The 23,691-nt window shown below is 35.1% G+C and overlaps 2 protein-coding genes across 14 annotated transcripts in view; one reads left to right on the top strand and one right to left on the bottom strand.

The window, feature by feature from the left end:
* Positions 1 to 23,691, bottom strand: part of Pdlim5 (PDZ and LIM domain 5) — a 208,052-nt gene that overhangs the window by 5,699 nt on the left and 178,662 nt on the right. For all 13 annotated transcript variants that reach the window (XM_074041379.1, XM_074041380.1, XM_074041381.1 and 10 more), the window contains 2 exons: positions 4,421 to 4,601; positions 2,597 to 2,717 (listed from right to left, as the gene is read on the bottom strand). In XM_074041379.1, the coding sequence (XP_073897480.1) occupies positions 2,597 to 2,717; positions 4,421 to 4,601 (302 nt within the window). The remainder of the gene's footprint in view (positions 1 to 2,596; positions 2,718 to 4,420; positions 4,602 to 23,691) is intronic.
* On the top strand, positions 9,656 to 10,965 carry LOC109687405 (polyadenylate-binding protein-interacting protein 2). Its single transcript, XM_074041396.1, has one exon. It carries the CDS (start codon positions 9,726 to 9,728, stop codon positions 10,098 to 10,100), a length of 375 nt encoding a protein of 124 aa, XP_073897497.1. The 5' UTR covers positions 9,656 to 9,725; the 3' UTR covers positions 10,101 to 10,965.

The following is a 23,691-nucleotide window of genomic DNA, read 5'->3' as shown; positions in this document are numbered from 1 at the left end:
GTCACTACAGTGTTGACTCATGGTTCACCTTCTGGCCTTTAACACTGTCAATTCAACCTGGACTGGCAGGGAAGGAGTCAATAATTTGTGGCTAGAGTCACCTTTCTTAGCAACCTTCATTATTCCTTAGCACCATGTGCTCAACACATATTCACAGTCTTCCCATGTGCCAACACTGTTCAATGCACTGTGGATGAGCAGTGGTGGAGCAGGCAGATATGAGTGCTTTCCTCACGGGACTTATTTCCCATTGGGCGGAGGAGGTCATCATTTATTGAGTTTTAAAGATGAATGATAATAAATGATATCAAATTGTGCTAAGTGCTAATTGTATCATAGTGTTATGATATAAAATAATTGGCTGGGGTTCACCTTATTACATAGAAAGGTTAGGAAAATCATCTCAGGGGATGGTAATAGTTATGAGGAGACTTGAAGAATGAAGACAAATCACCACAGAAAAACCTGGGGTCAAACATTTCAGTTCGAAGAAACAGTTAAGTACAAAGGCCTTGAGGCAGGAAGAATCTTAGTATGTTCAGAAAGAGCCAAGGGGCCAGGTATGGCTTGAGTCTAAAGATGGAATGCAAGGTGACAGAAGATGAGGCTCCAGCAAGGAGTATAGTTTTTATTCTAGTGGAAGCCATTAACAGGTTTTAAGTACAACCTGGTTTACATTTTTAACATTTACTACTGTTTCCCTGTTGCTATTAACAGAGGGTTGGGGGAAGAAGCTACATAATTTAGTTAGGGATTACAAGGTCCAGATAAAACAGTGAAGAGCAAGTGGGACTTGATGGTGACAGGTGAGATGGAGTAAACACAATACACATGGGAGCAGAGCTGCCAGGATTTACTCATTACACAGGATATAGGAAGAACAGGGAAAGAACAGAATCCAAAGTAGCCCCTAAATTTTTGGATAGCAAGGCCATTCACTGAGATAGGGTCAAGACTATGTTAAAAATTGGTTTGAAAGACTATGGAAAAAGAAAGAACAAAAACAGACCAAGTTAGTTGGAAGCAACATTTAAGTAAATCTTCAATAATATTTTTCCCTTTCTGTAAGTAAGCAAGTTGTTGGGTGACTGATAATATGTCCTCTTAGTATACATTAAAAATATTAAGGTTAGATAGGAATTTATTTTTTTGGCTAGAGAGGGACTATCAGTTAGTCAAGATGTCTTAAAAGCTTCTAAAATAAGTAAACTAACCAACTAACTAAACAAACATAAAAAACAAGTTTCTTTTCAGAAAAATTAAGTAGAATTTATAAATGTAAAATATTCTTGTTGAATTGGGTAGGCAGTTTGTAACCAATTTAAACCATAAAGGTCCAAGGGATATTTAACAATTTCTGGGGCTTCCTGGTGGGCAATCCAGAATAGATACAAGGTTAAAATAAGAGAATATTGGGTGAAGAAAAAAGGGATGACTGACCTTGATCCAGCTTCAGAATAGAAGCCAGCTGCTTTTTGAATTTGACCACTTTGGAATATTCCCTTCTCCTAGCACCACACTTTGAATTTCAAGGTAAAATAACTCAATAGTGGGAATGTAGTGGTAGTGAGTGGGGGTATGATAAAGGAAAAATGCTTCATATTTTGAAATACATATTGTGGCAGCAATATCTTTGTAAAGACAATATGAATAAACAAGCTTTACAGAAGTTATTTACAGGTAGCAGAAAAAGATAGTGTTCAGAATTGAGGTAATAAGACAAATGAAGTAGACTGATCCTTAGAGCCTACTATATTAAAAATAATTTTACCAAGGGAGCAATTCATGCCAGGATTAACCTCCCATTCGGTAATAGTAACAAAAGATTTCAAGCTTATTTTCAAGGCAGTTGCCTTAAAGAGTAAAACAGTAACATATTCTAAATTTGATTATCTCTCATGAAAATCACTAAAGATGTGGCTTTAAGCTACATGTTTTCTTTGGTAGAAGTTATATCCGTAAGTTACTGGGTATTTGAGAACACATCCTCTTAGAATACATTAAATATATTAAGGTTAGATAGGAACTGATTTTTTGACGAGAGACTGTCAGTTAGTCAAGATGTCTTATAAGCATCTAAAACAAGTAAACTAAAATAAAAAAAGTAAACTAGAATATTTTTCCTACAAAGTAATGTTTATATCTACATTCTTATTATAATGAAGTAGATAAAATCTGGACAAAGTCACATAAGAGGTTTTGACAATTTTTTGCTACATATTTGGACTAATGTGAAATGCCTCCAAAATAATTAGGAAAACTAGTTAGCCTAACATTGTTTCTCAATTTTATGGGGATTAATGTTTTACCATTATTCAAAACTCAAGCAACTGCAGGCACAGGTGACTTATACCTGCAATCTAGCTGCTCAGGAGACAGAGATTAGGAGGTTTGCAGTTCCAAGCCAGCCAGGCAAATAGTCAAATAGTTCTCAAGATCCTATCTCAAAAAAACCCCATCATAAAAAAAGGGCTGACAGAGTAGCTCAAGCAGTAACAGTACCTACCTAAGTAAGTGTGAGGCCATGAGTTCAAACCCCAGTGCTGTCAAAAACAAAAACAAAAAACCTCAAGCAACTAATGGCTCATGACCTTACCAGTCTCACAGTAGGGCTCACCATCCTCCAGGTGAAAAACATTATTACGAATGGGTTTCCCACAGGCCACACACACAAAGCAGGAAACATGCCAAGTTTGTTTCAAAGCATTGATGACTTCCTATTACAGAAAGGTAATAGAATTTAAAGAAAGATGACAATAAATACACCAAGAGCTAGCCTAAAGCAGACATACATACTTCATCTTTGCCTTGAGCTTTTCATTAAAGTAGATACTTAAGGAAAGATTCACACATCATTGAAACCTATGCACTATAATATGTGTGCTTTTCACAAACACAAATCAATGAACTTTTAAAAACAGTGATTACTGTTACTAAAACTTTATACATATGGTGAATAAAGGAAGTGTTTCATAAGCGCTTGCTACAATACATTCTTTCTTTCAAAGGGTGTCAGGTAGCATTAACTTAGAAAATTTTCATAGTATTATCTTGAAAATGTCATGGAGGAAGGGAAAGCTTTTAAAAACTTAAACAAATGTATGTCCTGCCGAATTATGGAAGCAATAATCCAATCAGTGTAGCATATGTTTAGCCTTTTGGAATCAGCTGTGACTGGACTATGCACTTACTCTGAGTGTCTAAAATTTGAACTATAAAGCAGACTCTAGTCCACACTGGCTCTCTGGCTAAATATACTAAGTATAAATGAAAGACTTGGTTCTGGGGGAATTGGTTTTATAATGAATTGTTTCTTTGTACTGAGAAAAAGAAATGAACCATTAAAAACTACTTCTGAATAATAGTTAAGATGGGAATAATAGTGTAAGTTGGGAATTTGCTCTTTCCAAGTCCCTGGAATCTTACTGCTTCTGAGACTCTTACTTGAATCCATAGACTACATCTTACAATGAAGTGATATTATAATATATATATTACTAGTTAATTATCTTTCATTGTTTTGTACAAACTGAACCTTCTACTCCTTTATTCCAAACTACAAGTTAATAACAGAGAAATATTTCAGATAGCATATTTATAATTCAAAGTGTCCTCAAAGTTTTAGACCTACCTAAAGATGTACTCAATAATGCATACTCTTCTCTCAATTAATATGAATTAGTTTTCATTATTATATCTTCATGTTGAGAATATTAGTTAGAATTCAGCAAAGCCATTTCCAACTTTTATATGCAAGCACTTTGGCTTCTTCTAAAATCAAATTCCAACTCCTGGTTACCCAAACTAGATATTCCAAAACAGGATACTAATTTATTTGTCATTATTTATCATGTATCTTACTACTAAATCACTCTTTTCCTGCAAAACGGTGTGGTTTTTATTATTTTTCTATTACATGTGTATTCACAAAACTGTAGGTACATTTTTAAACATTGTATGTATTCAAGGAAAATGTATCAATTATAAGCCTCATGTTTTATATACTTCATGAGCTCAGTGTCCTGTGCTTGAACCCCGACAAATGGGGAAACACTGCTCTTAAATAAAAGCTATGGAATTTAAATTAAAACAGTGAAGGTGTCAGTTCTGAGAACTCTGATGTGTGTGGTCTTGTGCGACCTCTTCATTCCTAAGCAAACAGGGTCCTGTTGAGGCAGTACACCCACAGTCAATTACGATTTCCCCACAGTGGCTAGACTTTCACCAGACAAGCCAGCATTCAGTAAGACAAAACCAAAGACAAACTAACCCCATGAGTCTGATATACTTCTACAGAGGTCTATTTTGTTTTGCTTGGCAATAATAAATAGTAATGAAAGTAGAGAGGATTGGTAAAGCAAAAAGAAAAAAAAAGTAAAAATAATAGAAGTGTCTTATAACAAAAAACTATTTTGCTTACTCCAAGGATCTTCCTTTGGCATCTACCACATTCAGGGGCAAAGAATTTCTCATAGCACAGCTCACAATACAGCGCTCCTTTCTCCTCTACAAATCCAATGTAGGCCATGGTATTTTTGCAGTGAGCACAGTTAAATTCTTCTGGGTGCCAAGATTTCCCTAGTGCCACTAGGAAAGGTCCCCTGCCAAAAGAAAAGAGATCAACTTGATTCAATAATGAAAGTTGCAGGGCTAGTGGAATGGGTCAAGTGATAAAGAGCGCCTGCCTAGCCAGTGTGAGGCCCTGAGTTCAAACTCTCATACTGCCATCATAAAGAAGAAAGTTTCTCGGCAGAAAATACTCAAATGCCTGGAGACTGAACAACACACTGCTGCATAACCAGTGGGTCATTAATGAAATAAGGGATGAAATAAAAAGTTCCTAGAATCTAATGAAAATGAAAACATAACCTACCAGAACTTGTGGGATACAGAAAGTTTATTGCTATAAGTGCCTATATTAAAAACACAGAGAGATCTCAAATAAATGAAATAATGTTGCATCTTAAACTCTTTAAAGAAATAAGAACAAGCTATACCCCAAACTAGCATACAATAAATCAACAAAACAGAGACCTCCCCCCGACTCAAAACACCATACAATCAATGAAACAGAAAGTTGGTTCTTAGGAAAGATAATTAAGATTGATAAACCCTTAGCAAGTCTAACTAAAATGAGGAGGGAAAAGACCCAAATTAATAAAATTATAAATGAAAATGGGGATATTACCAAAAATACCAACGAAATCCAAAGGATCATTAAGGTGTACTCTAAAAACCTACATTTAAATAAATTGGAAAATCCAGAAGAAATGGATAAATTTCTAGACACATTTGACCAGCCAAAACTGAACAAAGAAGGTATAAATTATCTAAATGTATTTATAACAACAATGAAATTGAAGCAGCAATACAGTCTCCCAAAAGAGAAAAGATCAGAATCTGATGGATTCACTGCTGAATTCTGCAAGATCTTTACCGTTGCGCCACGAGGTCTCTTGAATTCTGCAAGATCTTTAAAGAAGAACTAATACCAGCACTCCTCAAATATTTCCATGAAATAGAAAGGGAAGGAATACTACTACACTCATTCTATGAAGACAGTATTACATTCATCCCAAAACTGGACAGGGTCACAACAAAAAAAAGAGAATTAACCATAAGAAGGGGATGAAGGCAGAAAGGAAAAAAATAGTGGGGATGAACTAATTTGGGTTATAACACATATATACATGGAAATGTCACAATGAAACATCCTGTATAACTATCTTAAACAAAAACGCCTTTTTTTTTCTTACAAAAAAGGGAACAGGGAGGTGAATATGGTAGAAATAATATGTACACATGCATATAAATGGAAATATGAGACCTGTTGAAACTTCCAGGAGTGGAGGAGGAAGAAATAAAGGAGAATGATGGATGGGGTGAATTCAACTATGATGTATGTGAAAAATTGAGAATTACAGACCAATTTCTTAATAAAAATAGATGCAAAAATTCTCAATTTAAAATACTGGCAATCCGAATTCCAGTCAATGCAAATCAAAACCACATTAAGATTCTAACTCCTGTCAGGATGGCTATCATCAAGAACATAATCAACAAATGCTGGTAAGGACGTGGGGAAAAAGGAACCCTCATACACTGTTGATGAAAAACAGTATGGAGGGTGCCTTAAAAAACTAAAAACAGAGTTACCCCATGATCTAGCAATAGCACTCTTAGGAACATACTTGAAGGAATGTAAGTCAGGATACAATAAAGACCCTTGAACACCCATGTTTATTGCAGCATTATTCATGGTGGCTAAGCTTTGGAAACAGTTCAGATGCCCTTCAACTGATGGATGGATTAAGAAAGTGTGATATATATATGCAATGGAATTTTACTCATAAAGAAGAATGAAATTTTGTTGTTCATAGGTAAATGGATGGAATTGGAGAAATCATTTTAAGTGAAGTTAGCCAAGTTCAGAAAGACAAGGTCTTGTGTTTTCTCTCATATGTGGAAGATAAGATCCAATACAAACATAAGCATTATCATCTAAACATAGAAATATATACAGAACATGTTTCCAAAAGTGGGACTATTAGAGGAGACTAAGGGAGGAGGAAAAGAAGAAAATAGAGAGTGAATAATAATGAAATACATCACATACGTGTAGGAACAAGACACAAAGAAACACACGATGAACTGTTGAACATACAAGGTAGGGGGAAAAGGGTGAGGAAGAGTAGTGGAGGGGTTAGACTACTTGAGTACAATATAATTATGGGTAAAATACCAAGGCAAAATCCCAGTGAAGAATGAACAGACACTTAAGGAATGAAAGACAAGAACGTAAAACAGGTCATGATAACAGGGTGACACCAGTGTAGGGGAGGGTAAATGAAGAAGGTAAAGGGGAGAGGGTTAATATGGCTGATGTACTTCCTATACATTTATGAATATGGAACACTGAAACGTGATGAAGTCACTGTGAAGGAAATGGGGTCAGAGGGAGAATAATAGAGGGAATGAACCAAATTGGGGTATGACATATACACATATGAATGTCACAATGAAACCCCCTGGATAACTATCATATACAAAAAAAATGTTCAGGAAAAAGAATGAAAGTTTCTTAAGTTAGCCTGGACAGGACATCTTTAATGCAATATCCAAATACTTCCTTAATTTTCCTTTCTTTAATAAGTGTGCTATGCATTTACAAAGGGACTGTATATTTATGTGAAGAGAAAAACATAGAAGAATAGAGCACTTAAGGGATTTCTTCAAGAAAGGCCACCTTCCCCACCCCATTTTGCTATCTTTAGGGGACTTAGTGATATGTATTACTGAGCTACAATGAATTAATCTGCCTATATAAGGGTTAGGATTGAGTATGAAGATGTTAACTGGGAAAAATGAAGTAACCAAAGCAGCAACATGTGTTTTAAGCAGAGAAGAAAGTCTGACATTTCTAGAAAATAAAGAAAAGAAAAATCCGAATTTGGTAATGTCAGTCTTTTTTTAAGTAATTATTGTAATTATAGTGATAATTATGGCCTGTGAAAAGAAAACGGTCAATTTCTCTTCCCCACACATTGTGTCATATATGTACTTCTCAACTTTATTAAATATATCATATTTTCACCCTCTAAAATAGACTACAGAATTTATAAACTGTGTTGTATTATGGATTATTTGAAGCCACTTGGAAAGGTTCTATTTATTTAGTTAGTTTTAATTAAAAAATATTCATTATATAGGGGGGAATTCATAGTGACAGTTCCAATTAGGCTTATATTGTATATTGGTTACATCACCCCCATCCCCTTTCCCCCTCAATCTCCTCCCTGACCCACTTAAAGCAATTTTAAGAGGTTTCTTAGTTGTTTCGTATAGGTATATGAAGTCCATCAACCATATACCCTCAACTTAATCTCCTTCCTTCACCCTCCCCCCCTCCCACTAGTGCCCCCCAAACACACACTGTATCTATTTTACAGTCCTGTCTTTCATTATTAATATTTAAGTTGATGTTCAAGTGGGGTTCTCTATGTATCCCTGCTGTGGATATACCTTATTTTGGTCTGTTCAACTCCTTCTATTACTCTCCCTTACCCCTTTACCTCCCAGTCCCCCCTTTCCACCAGCTTTCAATACACAACCCTACATCCTCTACTGGAAAGGTTTCTTTTAATTGAAGTATGACTGATTTTAAAAAAAAATTAACTATATTGTGATAAGAACATTTAACATGAGATCAACTCTCAAAAGATTAAGTATGTAGCACAATACTATTGACCACAGGCACAATGTTGTACAGTAATTTCTCTAAAAATTACTTACACAATTGAAGTTTTACATTCATTATTTAGCACTTTTCCCCTTCAGTCCAAACAGGACTGATTTTTAATGCACATTCATATCAAGGTAACAAAAGTTTGTAAAGAGATTTTTTTCCATTAAATATTATGTAGCCATGAACTGATAAGATGGGCTGGGTTTGCTTGACAGGAATCCATTATGAAGCTTTATCTATCATGGAGCCTGCAGAGATGATGTAGCCTCTGCAACACACTTTTTGGTAGCTACATCACACTAATTTTTAGTCACAGAGTGGCTTTACCTCCAAGGCACTTTTACACTTATCTAATTTGTCCATGCAACATTCCTGTGAGACAGACCAGGGCAGTTATTAGGAACTCAGTTTAATAGATGGAGTTGACTGAGATACAGAATGTTCAAAAGATATGAAGAATATAAAATCACAGACGAAACAAGGCTGGAAGCTCAACTTCTGATTTCTAGTACATTACTCCAGACAATTGACAACTCTGCCTTTGATCTTACTACTGTCAACCAACATCACAGAGTGACCACAAGGTAAATGTTATAAACTGTTACAAAGTCACAGTGTTTAAAAACCTTTCATAATAACAAACCTTGCGATTCAGTAATTATTTAAAATTGGTGAATTCTTTCCAAAGAGATTAATGTTTACTCAGAACCAGCCCTCAATTCTGTAGGAATTAGGAAAGTAGAAAGGCTTCTGATGAATGACTAGCACTTTTTTCTGTAAGGTGTAAGAGGGTGTTTTCTAGCCCCCCTTTTGGTTAACTTCTTTCTTATTTTCTTATTAATAATATGATGCTATTTTGTACAAACCAGTACATGTGACTCTCTTACATATGAGACAAGTAACTATTTTTTTAAGACTTGAGGGTACACAGTTTTGTTATGACTAAGAAGGAATGCCTTTGTCAACTAATTCTGCCTTAAAAAGACTGCAATTACCTATTATAAACAAATACATTATCTTCAGTAGGTTGTCCCTGTATTTTTCAATGGTTTTTAAGTAGTCTTAGTGAACAAGTTCCTTCATTTAGTTTCCTCAGTGTATACTTGGCAAGTAGTTTATTTTCAAAGATAAATTAGGAAATCACACCACTGAAAGCTGGTAGGTAATCTGGTTATACCTATAAAAATCTTCCAGGTTAAACTTATTGTGACGATAACACAGGGTATTTTAGGTCTTTGGGGTTTTATGTTACAATTTTTATGGATATTAAAATAAATTCAAGGGACTGGAGAAGGGAGGCGGTGGGCGAAGCGGCGCTGCCTGTGGAGATCCGCGGAGGCCGACAGGATTCTTTGGCTGCCGCCCCGCTGCCGTGCACTGGGGGATGGGAGGAATGGCGACTCACTGTAATGGTTAAAGGCTGTGCATATTGCTCCTTGAGAACTAAAATTGAGGTTAAAAACGACAACTAACGCCAACCATGAAAGATCCAAGTCGCAGCAGTACTAGCCCAAGCATCATCAATGAAGATGTGATTATTAATGGTCATTCTCATGAAGATGACAATCCATTCGCAGAGTACATGTGGATGGAAAATGAAGAGGAATTCAACAGACAAATAGAAGAGGAGTTGTGGGAAGAAGAATTTATTGAACGTTGTTTCCAAGAAATGCTGGAAGAAGAAGAAGAACATGAGTGGTTTATTCCAGCTCGAGATCTCCCACAAACAATGGACCAAATCCAAGACCAATTTAATGACCTTGTTATCAGTGATGGCTCTTCTCTGGAAGATCTTGTGGTCAAGAGCAATCTGAATCCAAATGCAAAGGAGTTTGTTCCTGGGGTGAAGTACTAAAATATTTGAGTAGACGGGGCCCTCTTTTGGTGGATGTAGCACAATTTCCACACTGTGAAGGCAGTATTAGAAGACTTAATTGTAAAAGCTCTCTCTTGTCACTGTGTTGTTACACTTATGCATTGCCAAAGTTTTTGTTAGTCTTGCATGCTTAATAAAAGTGCTGAGACTGTTATTAAGTAAAAAGCTGTCAAACATTTCCTGAAAATAGAATTGACTTAATGTAAAGACAGTGAGGAAAGAAGCACCAGTCAAGTTGTGACAAAGCACCAAGTTAAAAACCTCTAACTCCTACTAAATTTTCTTCTTCGAGGCCAAAGTGGTCCTGTAAGATTAAGTTTTTAATGTGTATACTTTGTAGAAATGAGTAACACTAAATTACATTCTAATTGTTAAATCTCCTTTTTTCTGAAGGTCTATTAATTTGAAATAATTCACTATAAACAAAGTGTGTCTTTGGTGATTGATAAAAGCTAGTCTGGCTTTCTTGGTATGTTATAATGTTAGACATACTGAATTCTCCTGGCGTTATGTCTGAGGATATATGATTTGAGAATTTCATCCTTTGAGGGGATTAACTGTATCATAGCCATAACTGTGTGAAGTCTAACTTAGGACCAACACCAGTCCATAATCCAACTGAACAAAGACTGTAACATGATTTGAGTGGTGCTTTTCCTTGCTTTATTAACCATCATGACAAAAGTCTGCAGCACAACTTTTCTTTTAACAAAGCTAGAACAGTTTTGGCTTCTTAAACTTCATATTTGGGTAGGTTAAGCTGCCATACGTGTTCAGTGTGAATAGTGTTTAAGTTGAAAATATTGTAAAAAAATATATTTTTTCAAAAATATTTAAAAAAATAAATAATAGAACTGAAAAAAAATAAAAAAATAAAAAAAATTCAAAACAACTTATAGTACTAGGCTGAGTTTTTGTTTTTTTAATTAAGGTACATCTTCAACTCATCTATAAGGCTGAATGGCCCCTTGAGGCCAGCATCCTTATTTGGCTCCTCAGTTGTTTAAAGAAGTCACTTCAACCTCACAATCTCCATTCTATTAAAGCATAAATGTTGATATGCACCTGGAGTAAAAAGAAAAGCTTTTCTCCTGGGACATGGTTATTAGTGCTACCAAGTGCTTGAAGAAATTCATCTGAGAAAAAAAAATAATAGTCATGTAAGAATAGTGCACTAAGGCTCATACAACCTATTTTCTAAAATACATATTGACAAAGTCAGACAAGGGGAGAAATGGGCTCTATGAGTCACAGCATTTGGACCTGGCCCCCCTCCAAAAAAATCCACACACACAGAATACCTTTTATGAACAGTGCTTAGTGCTGAGTTCTATGAATCACGGCATTTGGGCCTGCCCCTCCCTAAAAAAACACATATACAGAATACCTTTTATGAACAGTGCTTGGTGTGATACATCACATCAGCCTTACTGATAGTTGTTATAGGAAACAGCTGTATGAATCTATGAAATTCATCCTTGCTCTTCCTGCAAGCTGCTGCTGAGAGTGTTCTTAGATCACACAGGGTTATTTTCACATGGATGCTCTGGAAGAATTTCTACTAAGACTTTCGCAGAATTTGTAGATCATTATTTAGGTATCATCCAGTCTCCAAACCAGCTTACCTGTTAATAGTCCTACCCATGATTTTCATTCCTTCTCCCCCTTTACTATTTCAGAAGGTTATCTTATATTTCATATACTCTTAAGTCTTAAAAACCATCCATGCATAAATTCACTATTAATTAAAATACAGTCTGTTAAAAAGTAACTTTAAAATGTATCATTAGTTTTTTTTCAAAGATGAATGGCGAAAGGGATTTTAACAGTGAAGAAATTTTCTCTGTACCTTTAAACCATGAGTTGAAAATGATCTTTGCCAGATCTCTTTCCTTAAACAAGTACACTCAAGGCAAATACCAGCCTAACCTGATACTCCTTGGCTACCGTGAAAGAGCAACATTCTCATTAATGCCCTTTAAGTTATGTATGGATTAAACAATTAAATCTCTTACATATAACAAAGTGCTCTCTTCTCTGTGTCACAGAGGACTAATTTCATAAATTCATTAACAGGGGATTAACACTAAAGAAGTTCTACCTGTTCCCGGTAGGACTGGGTTTCCACTTATGAACTGGAATGACAGGCTTGGATAACTGCAAAGGAGAACTGAAGGGGAGCTGAATTTTCAGCTACCTCTTACAGTACTACGCATCTTGAGCTCTTACTAAGTACATGTTGACTGACAAAGGAAAGGAGGGGAGAGAGTTAAAGCATTTGACTGGCTGAGAAAGAAGAGCTATGGCATGAAACTTTTTACCGTGTTAATCTTCTGTGACTTCCGCCAAAGAAGTGTGTGTGGTGTTGGGGAACGTAAGAAAGGATGTCAAGGAAGAGTTCAGAGAGAAAGATTTCAGGAGGCACATACTAACAGGGACTTAGCTTTAGAATCAAATGCTTACTACGTACACCCCTTTTTTATTTAATTGTCACAACAACCTCAGTGATAGAAACTAATGCTATCATATAGACTAAGAAAACATTAGAAGTTAGCCAAATTTCCTAAGATCATGTGGACGATGAATTATAAAGCTAGAATCTTACAAAGGCTAGCCACTACAAACTAAAAGTTTGTTTAACCAAATGTTACTGTAACAAGTTAAAAATAAAAGTCTGCCAAAGCCACATAAAAAAACCTCATGTGCTCAAAGCAAAATCAGAATCTGATACTCTACTTAATAAGATACAATAAATAAATGCAGATACATACACCAGTTTTATGTTTTTATATTGATCAACTTTTAGGAAGGCCTGGCATGAGCAAAGAGCCCATGAACAATACACCCAGAGGAATGGAGTGAAAAGAGAAAAGGTAGTTGGGAGACACTGCACTCTCACACATTCACAACACAAAGACATCCAGGAAGCAAAAAGCATAAGGGAGAATCAAACACACAGTGATAGTTTTCAATTCTTATATTACTCAAAATTAGAAATACTAACATTCTTTACTAAAATTTGGAAACATTATATTTGCCACTTTTTTTTTGGTGGTACTGGGGTTTGAACTCAGGGCCTTGTGCTTGCCAGGAAGGTGTTCTTCCACATAAGCCATGCTCCCAGCCCTTTTTGTTTTCACTATTTTTCGAATAGAGTCTCACTTTAATGCCTGGCAGGCCTGGATCGTGATCCTCCTATTTATGCTTCCTGCATCGCTGGATAACAGGTGTATGCCACAGTTGAGATGGGGTATCATGGACTTTTTGCCAGGACTAACCTTGAACTGCAATCCCTCCCAACTGCCACCTCCCAAGTAGCTATGACTATAGGTGTGAGCCACTTGGACTCTATTTGTCACACTTAAGTCTTATTTTCCAGTGGATCATGTCCAAACTTCCTAGTTCAGAACATAAAAAAAAAAAATCTACTTTCATTGAATATCATGTTTAATTTGTAGTCCTTTAAAATATGTTATTTAAGATTGTGAGGCTACCTATAGTTTTATATTTTAAAGACATGAGTGACTTACTCAAGAATAAATGAATAGGTATAATGGGCTTAAACACAATAGTAAATAAAGACAACAACTTTAAGGAAGATAATGTTGTTGGTTGATAATTCTTAAGTCTATCAGAGGTAATTATAGTTGATTCTTTACATTGGGATTATTATAAATAAGAAAAGCAGGACAGATAGGACTCTAAGAAAACAAGTGGGATATAATTTCAATTTAGCTAAAACATTAACATGCATCCTACAAGCATTCTAAAATAGTTTACTCATCAACTGAACTAAAATTTGCTAAATGTACTATGTGCTAGGTATTATTCCATGAACAGGGACTATGGCAGGAACAAAGCTGGAAAAGTACTGTTTGCATGGAACTTACATTCACCCTAATGCAGGGGAGAGAGAAAGATTAAGTTAATTAATTAATTAATTAATTAATTAAAATAAATGAATGACATGTTAGAGATGAAGGGCTGAGGAGAACAAACAAAGCAGGAAGGAGAGACAGGGAGATTGCGCATGCAGGGGTAAAGTGGAAGAGTTTAAATATGTGGCTAAAGCACATTGTTTTTTGAGTAAAGATACAAAGGAGATTAAGGCGAACTATTAAAATATTTGGGGAAAAGAATCCAGGCTAATGAAAGAGCAAGTGTAAAGAGCCATGGTGTTCAAGAAGTAGCAGGAAGGCTAATGTGTGAGCAATAAAGGAAACAGGAGGGAAATAGAATTGTATCATTCCTTTCTAGTCTGAGAAATTTTGCTTCACTTACTTTGGGGCTCTGTGCTTAGGTGAATATATATTTATAATTGTGAAATCTTCTTAATGAATGAAGACTTTATAATTATGAAACGTACCTCTTTGGTCTGGTAGAGATGAACCAATATGGGTTGTAATACACAAGTGCATGGAAACATTAGGAATCTCTCTGTATAGCTATTTTTATCTCAAACTAGCAAAAACAGTATGTTTTTCTTATTATCTCTTATGTTTTCTCTTCAACAAAATTGGAGGAACAAAAGGAAAGAATAGGTTCTGCCTGGGAGCAGGCAGAGGGGGTGAGGGTGTGGCCCAAATAATGTATACACATGTAAATAAATTTAAAAATGACAAAATAAAATTAAAAATAAAAATAAATAAATAAAAGCAAAAAAAAAGTACCTCTGTCTTCTAGAATTTTTGCTTTAATGCCTGTTTTATCTGATACCAGAGAGATAATGGGGTAGTAGTGGGGACCGGCTAACTGTGTAGAGCCATTAGGACTTTGTAAAGATTCTTACTTCTAATACACGTGCAGCTATGTAAGGTTTTACGCCTTATATATGACACAATTTATGTTTTATCAGGATTACTAAAGCTACAGCATTGGTAAGAGACAGGCACAGGACAAGGGCAAAAGCAGAAATATCAGATAGAAAATATCTTATCCGAGCTGGGAGACAGAGGTTTGAATCCATATACTAGTAATAAGAGTGAGGAAGGGTACATATTCTGGTATATTCAGAAGTTAAGAGAGAAATGAATTTGCTGACAGATCAAACGAGTTCTGAACAATTGAGAGAACAGAGATGTCATTAACCAAGAAGAGGAAGACTGAGAGATTGAGGTATGGTAGGTAGAATTCTAGTATGGCCCCCAAGGTACCCAACTCCTGATGTCCATGCCTGGAATAATCTTCTTCCCCTGAGTGTTAAATATTTTTTTTTATAGATTATTCCTACCATTAGATTGCTTAATATGATAAAAAGGATTATGCAGCTATAATATGATAAAAAGGATTATCAGTTGACACTGAGTTAGTTAATCAAAAGACAAATTACCCTGGACAGGCCTGACCTAATCAGGGGAGCTCTTTTTTTTTTTTTTGAGTGGCGCTGGGGTTTGAACTTATGGCCTCAAGTTTGCTAGGTAGGTGCTCTCACTGCTTGAGCCACTCCGCCAGCCCTAGGAGAGCTCTTTAAAAAAGTAAAAAAGCAACAGCAGATGCTGTCCTGCTGGCCTTAAGGTAGAAAGCAAACAATCATATTGTCAATCGCCTACCATGAGGGTAGCCTCTAGGAGTTGAGGAACTTAGTCCCAGAGCTGCAAAGAACTGAATTTTGCCAGCTTCTAAATTTCAAAAGAACTTGGAAGTAGACCCTAATCTCCAGATAACTGCAGCTCAGCTGACATCTTGATTTCAGTCTAGTGAGATTCAGAACAGAAGACTCAGTTAACCATGCCCACACCTGTGGCTCACAGAAACTGTATTTTTAGTACTCTGAGTCTTTTTATGTCCCGGTAGATCATCCAAGGTTTGTCAATTTTTTGATGATTTTCAAAAAATCAACTTTTGATTTCATTCATTTTTCTCTATTTAATTATTTCATTCATTTCTGCTGTACTGTCTCTTATTTCTTTCCTTGGGTTTAGTTTGCTCTTCTTTTCCGTATCTTTGGGTGAAAGATTACATATTCATTTCAGCTCTTTCTTCTTTTTAAATACAGATATTTGTAGCTACAAATTTCCCTTTAAGCACTGCTCTAGCTGCATTCATTAAATTCTGGTATAGTATCTTTTCATTTTAATTAATTTTGAAGTATTTTCTAATTTCGTTTTATACTTCTTAATTAGAAGTATATTTTTTATTTCCACATATTTGTGAATTTCCCAAATTCTCTTCTGTTACTCATTTATTATTTCATTACATTCTGAAGTCATATTTTGTATGACTTCAATACATTCAAATTTGTTAGTACTTATTTTATGACTTAACATATGATCCATCCTGGAGAATGTTCCATGTGCATTTGAGAAGAATATATATTCTGTGGATTGTGCTGTTGGCATGAATGTCCTATGTCTGCTAAAGTCTACCTGGTGTATAATATTGTTCAAATTTTCTAATTTTTGTTGACTTTCTGACCAACAGGACATTGAAGTGTCTAACTATTATTACTGAACTGTCTATACTGCTCCTTTCTACTCAGTTTTTGCTTTACTTATTTTTGAAACTCTATTGTTAGCTGGATATATATTTATAATACACATTTTATCTTTGTCTATAGTAACAATTTTTGTTTTAATGCCTATTTTGCCTAATGTAAATATAGTCACTTCATCTCTATTTAGTTACTGTTTACATGATATATGTTTTCTATACTTTTACTTACCCCTTATTTAAACTATGTCTCTTGCAGGAAACATATGATCATGATTTCACCTACTTGCCACACTACTTTAGTGTTTATTTACATTTAATGTAATTACTCATAAGGAAGGATTTATTAATACCATTTTACTATTTGTCCTCTCCATGTTGAATTTCTTTTTTCTTCCCTTTTTTACATGAACCAGTGAAAGAGGAATCAAGGTCATCAGCTGGTAGTGAGGATGGAAAGAGGTAGTAGAAGTTTTTAGAGAAAGGAGAAGACAAGAACTGGCTTTGGTGAACGGTGGTAAAGTAAACATACTAGAGAAATACAGCAGACTTTTGTTACTCTTAAGAACATACCTGAAATTAAGTCATGAATTTAAAAGTAAGACTGATTAATGTTTCTGGGTTTCCTTTTGGTCGCATCCACTGGTCACAGTACAGACCAGGAGTTAATTTTATCCAATGGTATTTCAATTAAGTGAATGACAAAGTGACAGATGAGCAAAGGATTGAAGAATTTATGCAAAGGAGTGATTATAATACTGACTATGTTAATTCAGACTTACTAAGCAGGTAAGGACACCAGGACCTGAGGGGCAGTGAGAAGGTATTAGGATCAATGGACTAGTAGTTTCTGGTGGGGGAGGGGGGAGTAGAAGGGAAGAAAGTGTCAAAGGAGTATTGGAGTTGGGGTTTTAGAATGAAAAATAGGCAGTAATTCTAACAGCAGAATATAACGCTTAGAAATGCGATTATGAAGAACTGCAGTTACTGGTAGACAAAGTCTAGGATATGACTGTGAAGAGAGGTACCTAAAGTTAGCTAGAGAGATCACTAATGTAGAATAAGTATGCCAGGGAATTAAGAGATGAAGACAGTAGAAGAATCATGTATGTAGATGCTTGAAATCACAGTGGTGTCCTATTTCATGTATTTTCCTGAGGCAATATTAACTTTTCAATTTTACAACTGTGACAAAAATCCCACAGAAGTCACAATACATTCTCTCCAAGTACCATGATTCAGAACTATGGTTATAAAGGTATGTGTGCATGAGTGTACTTTATATTATGTAAGATAATTACATACATCATGAGGTCTGTATTATTACATTATAGTCATTTGTGCCAGGGTTTTACATTTTTCTATCAGATTACATGACCTCCCAGGGACTGCCTTTTAAATCTGTAAATACTATGGTGTCACTATGGCAATTTGCACAAAAGTTAACAATGGACATGTTTTGTATAAAACACTGATTTGATAAGTAGACTTTTGAGCACATTGCCTGCCATTTCTTTCAAATAAAAGAAACTGGCTTATTGAAAATAGTTGCTCCTTACCTCCACCTGCACTTATACAATCCCAGATGCAGCTCTAATCAGACTTACATTACTCAGTTGATTTTCATGTGCGTGTGTGTGTGTGTGTGTGTGTGTGCGCGCGCACACACAACGTGGTTGCTCTTCCAGAATGTAACTGTATTAGTTTGGTAGGGCTGCCTCAACAAATTACCATGGTTTGGGTGATTTAAAAAATAAGAATTTATTTTCTCATGGTTATGGAGGCTAGATGCCTAAAATCAAGAGGCTGGCAGGGAGGCTTGGTTCCTTCTAAGGCCTCTCTCTTTGGTGTATGGATGACCATCCTCTCCCTATGTGTTTTCACATAGTCTTTCCTCTAGCTGTGTCAGTGCCTTACTCTCCTCTTAGAATGATACCAGTTATTTTAAAGTATGGCCCACCTTAATGATGAATTTTCCCTCTTAAAAAAACCAAATGCCCCTCCAAATGTGGTTATACTCTGAGGTACTGAGTTAGGACTTCGACATAGGAATTTTGGGTGGACACAAGTTAGATCATAACGGCAACCTTCTTTAAAAGGGTACTCCCTGTCTTTTGTTTTTGTATCAGGGTACCAAAGGGAGAGCACTGCTAACAGAATGAATATAATTCTGTAGAAGATGAGAAACTTGAAAAGTGAGCCTTAGGTCACCACTGAGTTTAGGAGTGCACACAGGTGATACAAAGTCATTACAGAGGAGTGATAAGAATGGTTTTCCACTTAACCTATCTATTATCTCTTCCCTTCTTCATTTACACATTTCAACATTATGAATAGAATATACTGCTATACACTTACGATGGCAGATTTGCTTAAGGTATTTTTTTCTTGATTTAATACAATAACATTAATGTATACAATTTAAAAACATATACACACATGTAATACCTCAGAAAGTTCAGAATGGCAGACAGAAGAAAATAAACATCACATTAATTCAACTTACTTAACTTTGGGTGTAGTTCCTTTTGGTCTTCTTCTAAAATAGAATGGCTGTATGTATCGCTTACTATTATATTACCAAAGGATAAAACAGTGCATGGTATCTATTAGAATCCTAAATAAATATTTAACAAGTTGATGTGTCTCAGAATCAAACAGACTTGGGTTTCAGTCCTGCCTAATCATGGAATCAGCTTTGTGTGACTTCGGCCAAATTAATCTAAAATATACTCATAAGAATAATACAAATATCATAAGTGTTACTCTGATGATCCAACAGAGTAACATTAAGAAAGTTCCTGGCATGATATAATCATATATTCAATAAACAATAGCTGTCTTTACTTACCATGCTTAAGTATGTATCTCAGTGTGCTTTTTTTAAATATAAAGTTAGAATAATACTTTAAGATTGTGTATTTCTTTTTGCCATCTTAATGTAATAGTTGGACATTCTCCTTTATAGAGATAGTTTAAAAATATGAAGAAAAATTAGACTTAAGATAAATCTGAACTCAAATTCAAGAACCAACATCTACAATCTATGCAGCTGTGGGCAAATATGTAACTTGTCTGCATACCAATTTTCACATCTGTGAAATAACTTAAGGCTGGTATGAAAAATGTAGGTAAAATTCTTAGTACAACATTTGGAATATGCTAACAACACGTTAAAATTAATTATGCAAAACATGATCTTAATGGCACCAAAATATTACATTATAAGCCTTTATGCTCTTTCCAATTTTTCACTACAGTAAAAAGTGAAATCTTAGTTTATGGCCTTGGTGATAAATCTTGGTCAATGTCTTTAGTTGTTTCCTTAAATCCAGGAGCTAACAGATTAAGCCAGAAAACTTATTTTCAAATAAAATCTTAACCAAAAAGGACAATAAATAAAATTTATAAATAAAGGAGTACTCAGAGACTGAAAGTGCGTCTCCTTAGAGTATTGTGAAAATCACTGAGCAAAAGAACACATCAATAATATGTTAATTTTTTTTCTTTCACTGGAATAAATAACGGGTTGCTAACCGTGGCTGTGTTGGTGCTGTAAGCATGCAAAGACAGACAGTAGTAGTATGGTTATTTTATGAAGCATTCCATAGGAACAGAAGAAATTCAAGCATTATAAGTCCCTTATTTCTTTCACAAAGATACTAAGAAGCTCAACATAAATTGCTCAGTTTAACGTCATGTAACACAAATGGCCCCTGGATTTTAATGACACTAGATACAGGACTCAAGAAATAACCTAGAATGTCTATAAGTCCATTCCATCAGGGAAACTAAAACCTGGTTTTGGCTACATTAGTCTATTTTTTTTTAATGCTTTCCTACTATATCAGTACTCTAATAGTCAATCTATTCATGAGCATGAGACTTGAAAAAATGGTACTTCTATCCTAATTGTATTGGAAATGTTCCATAACAAACCTAACGCTTCAGCAAGTTTTATTCCCTATCCATTTGTTACTAGTCAAAGTAATGACTCCATAATAAAATTTAGGTAAATATCCATAAACTTTTCAAGATTCAAATGAACCAAAAATTTAAACATTAGATACAAATAAAATTATCTTATGGAGTTTTAAACTAAGTATGGTCTATAAAGACAACCAGTTCAGTACTAATAATCAGGTTTTTGACATTTTCCAAAAGCAATCAAACTCTGCTAAAACAAACAAACACCCCAATAAAGCAAAATACAAAAACTTTCATCAAAACTGTTTTTGAAAACTTAAAATAGTAAAAAAGCAAATACAAAACAATATGATTTTAAACAAATGTAAGTTACATGGTGGAAAACTAACAATAAGAATTATAAACTAAGAGTTACACTTCTCAGAGTTTTCCAGGGTATAATATTCTGTGTTGAAAGAATTAAGCCTGCAACTGCAGCTTGTTTTTAAAACAGGTGTCCAAGAGAATGTCACTTGAGCTATACCTCCTTGGTTTGGTAAGTAATACTGACATGGGGCCAGGAACTAGAATTATGCTTTGAGCAGGCCTCTGAACTGACCACGATTTATTCAAGCAGCACTAGCATTTGAGCACCTCGCAAATGTGCTATGTTAATTACTGTTATATGATCTCAACATAAACTAATCCCCATTGCTGTTAACTTCCTTAGTAAATACAGCTTTAATGCTTAAATGATAGTGAGTGCTGTGTAATACAGAACAATGTCAAATTTTACAGGTGAAGGAGCAATAAGTGATGGCCACTCGTCTTATTAGCAGAATATGTATTTATTTCATAGGGCAGGATGTCTGTGCATTAAACTGTCTCACGGCCTAGCATTAAGTCTGAAATCAAGGCAGGTAGGGATGTAAGTATAATTTCTATTTTGATCTTCATATTTTTCATACTAATTAGGTTTCCAGAAGCACTAATAATAGTGACTATAGTATATCACAGAATTTGACAGACAACATGAATCAGTAACTAATTTGGTTTGACATACTGTTAACTCATCCAGCAATTTCTTGCTTATAAGAACACACAAAGCAGTGACTTTTGTTTCCATAAGAAGTGTTATAATTCAGAATACAGTATCCCTAACCACCAGTCTCGGCAATCAAAGTACTATCACTTATAGAAGCCATGTTATAAGTCAGGGCTTATTTTATGAATATTAAACCTCAAACTATAAGGTAGCAACTAAAAACACTGTTTTATTTATTAGAATAAAGCAACACCACCCTAGATTTTATATTAGTTTATTTCAGTAAGACAGTAACTTTATGGAAGCACTTTTAGGAAAACGACTCATCAAGTTGACATTATAATTAAATTGAACCATGAATGAACTTACAATCACGCATTATCTGTTTGGTTAAACATTTACTGAGTGTTTTCTGAATACTGGAGACTATTAGACTTCTGAAACCTCTACTTGATTTGTTCCTTCTCGAAACCACTGTTAATACTACCATTGCTATTGTCTAATTCTTATTAAGCAGGTACTTGCTCTGAATAATAAAATTTCAGTGAAACATAACAGTTTTAAAAAAAACCATGCTATGATTCTATTTCTGGAAAACAATACTTGTCTTTATACATAAATGTTTTAAAAGTTTGAACTAAAATACTAATAGTTATCTTGGAAGGTGGGATTATGTATGAAGTTATTTTTTTCTTTCTGCTTCTCTATATGAAAAAAATGCCATGATGAATACTGTATCTTTAAAATAAAAAAACTAGTCTACTTTTATCTTGCATTATATGCTGTTTTTGACATGCTATTTAAGTAATGGTAAGTTAAGGAAAGGAGTATTTATATTTGGTTTTTAAAGTATTGAGGTTTCTTGGGTTCCATTTTAAATACTACACAGAATTATTATTCTAAGCACTATTTATGTAATAGTAGAGGAGAAAATGTGAGTCTTAACCTTATTCATCTTTAGAGAAGCCACTGTTTCAACTGTTTCAATATAAGATAAACTTTAAAGGACAAGAGTATGAGCAAACACTACCAAAAGCAATCTACACGTTGAACACAATTCCCATCAAAATCCCAATGACATTAATCAGAAAGATTGAAAAATCCATCTAAACTTCATTTGGAAACACAAAAGACCGTGAATAGTCAAGGCACTACTGAGCAAAAAGAGCAATGCTGGAGGTATCACAATACCCGACTTGAAACTATACTACAGAGCCATAGAAATAAAAGCAGCATGGTACTGGCACAAAAACAGATACGAAGACCAGTGGAACAGAAGAGGACCTAGATATGAACCCATATAACTATGCCCACCTATAATTTTTGATAAAGGTGCCAAAAACATACGATGGAGAAAAGACAGCCTCTTCAACAAATATTGCTGGAAAAACTGGTTATCTGCCTGCAGAAAAGTGAAACTAGATCCATGCCTGTCACCTGGTACTAGTATCAACTCAAAGTGGATTAAGGACCAAAAATCTTGAAGTCAGTACACTAAAGACCAGGGAATACACTGGAAAAAATAGGTATAGGCAAGGACTTCCTCAGCAGAAAACTCAAGCAACTCAGCAACTAAGAGAAAAGAAAAGACAAATGGGACTACATGAAATTGAAAAGCTTCTGCACAACAAAAGAAATGCTCACTAAACTAAAGAGAGCGCACAGAGTGGGAGAAAATACTTAGAGCTACACTGATAACCAGAATATACAGGGAGCTGAAAAAACTAAATTCCCCCAAAATCAATGAATCGATAAAGAAGCAGGCAACTGAACTAAACAGAACTTTTTCAAAGGAATAAGTCCAAAGGGCCAAAAAGCACATGAAAAAATGCTCACCATCCCTGTCCATAAAGGAAATGCAAATCAAAACCACACTAAGATTCCACCTCATTCCTGTTAGAATTGCTACCATCAAGAACACCAACAACACCTACAAATGTTGGCGAGGTTACATGGAAAAAGGAACCCTCACAAACTATTGGTGGGAATGTAAGCTAGAACAACCACTATGGAAAACAATATGGAGGCTTCTTAATAAAGTAAAAATAGACCTGCCATATTATCCAGCAATATCACTCCTAGGGATATACCCAAAGGAATGTGAGTCAGTTTACTACAAAGGCACCTGTACACCCATGTTTACTGCAACACTATTCACAATAGCCAAGTTATGGAAACAGCCAATATGCT

This window comes from Castor canadensis, chromosome 9 (assembly GCF_047511655.1).
Source record: "Castor canadensis chromosome 9, mCasCan1.hap1v2, whole genome shotgun sequence".
Taxonomy (NCBI): Eukaryota; Metazoa; Chordata; class Mammalia; order Rodentia; family Castoridae; genus Castor; species Castor canadensis.
Note: the sequence above shows the minus strand (reverse complement) of the source record. Positions and strands in the feature narration are given on the sequence as shown.

Coding starts and splice junctions, on each gene's coding strand:
- LOC109687405 (XM_074041396.1), top strand. CDS start 9,726: ATGAAAGATCCAAGTCGCAGCAGTACTAGCCCAAGCATCATCAATGAA.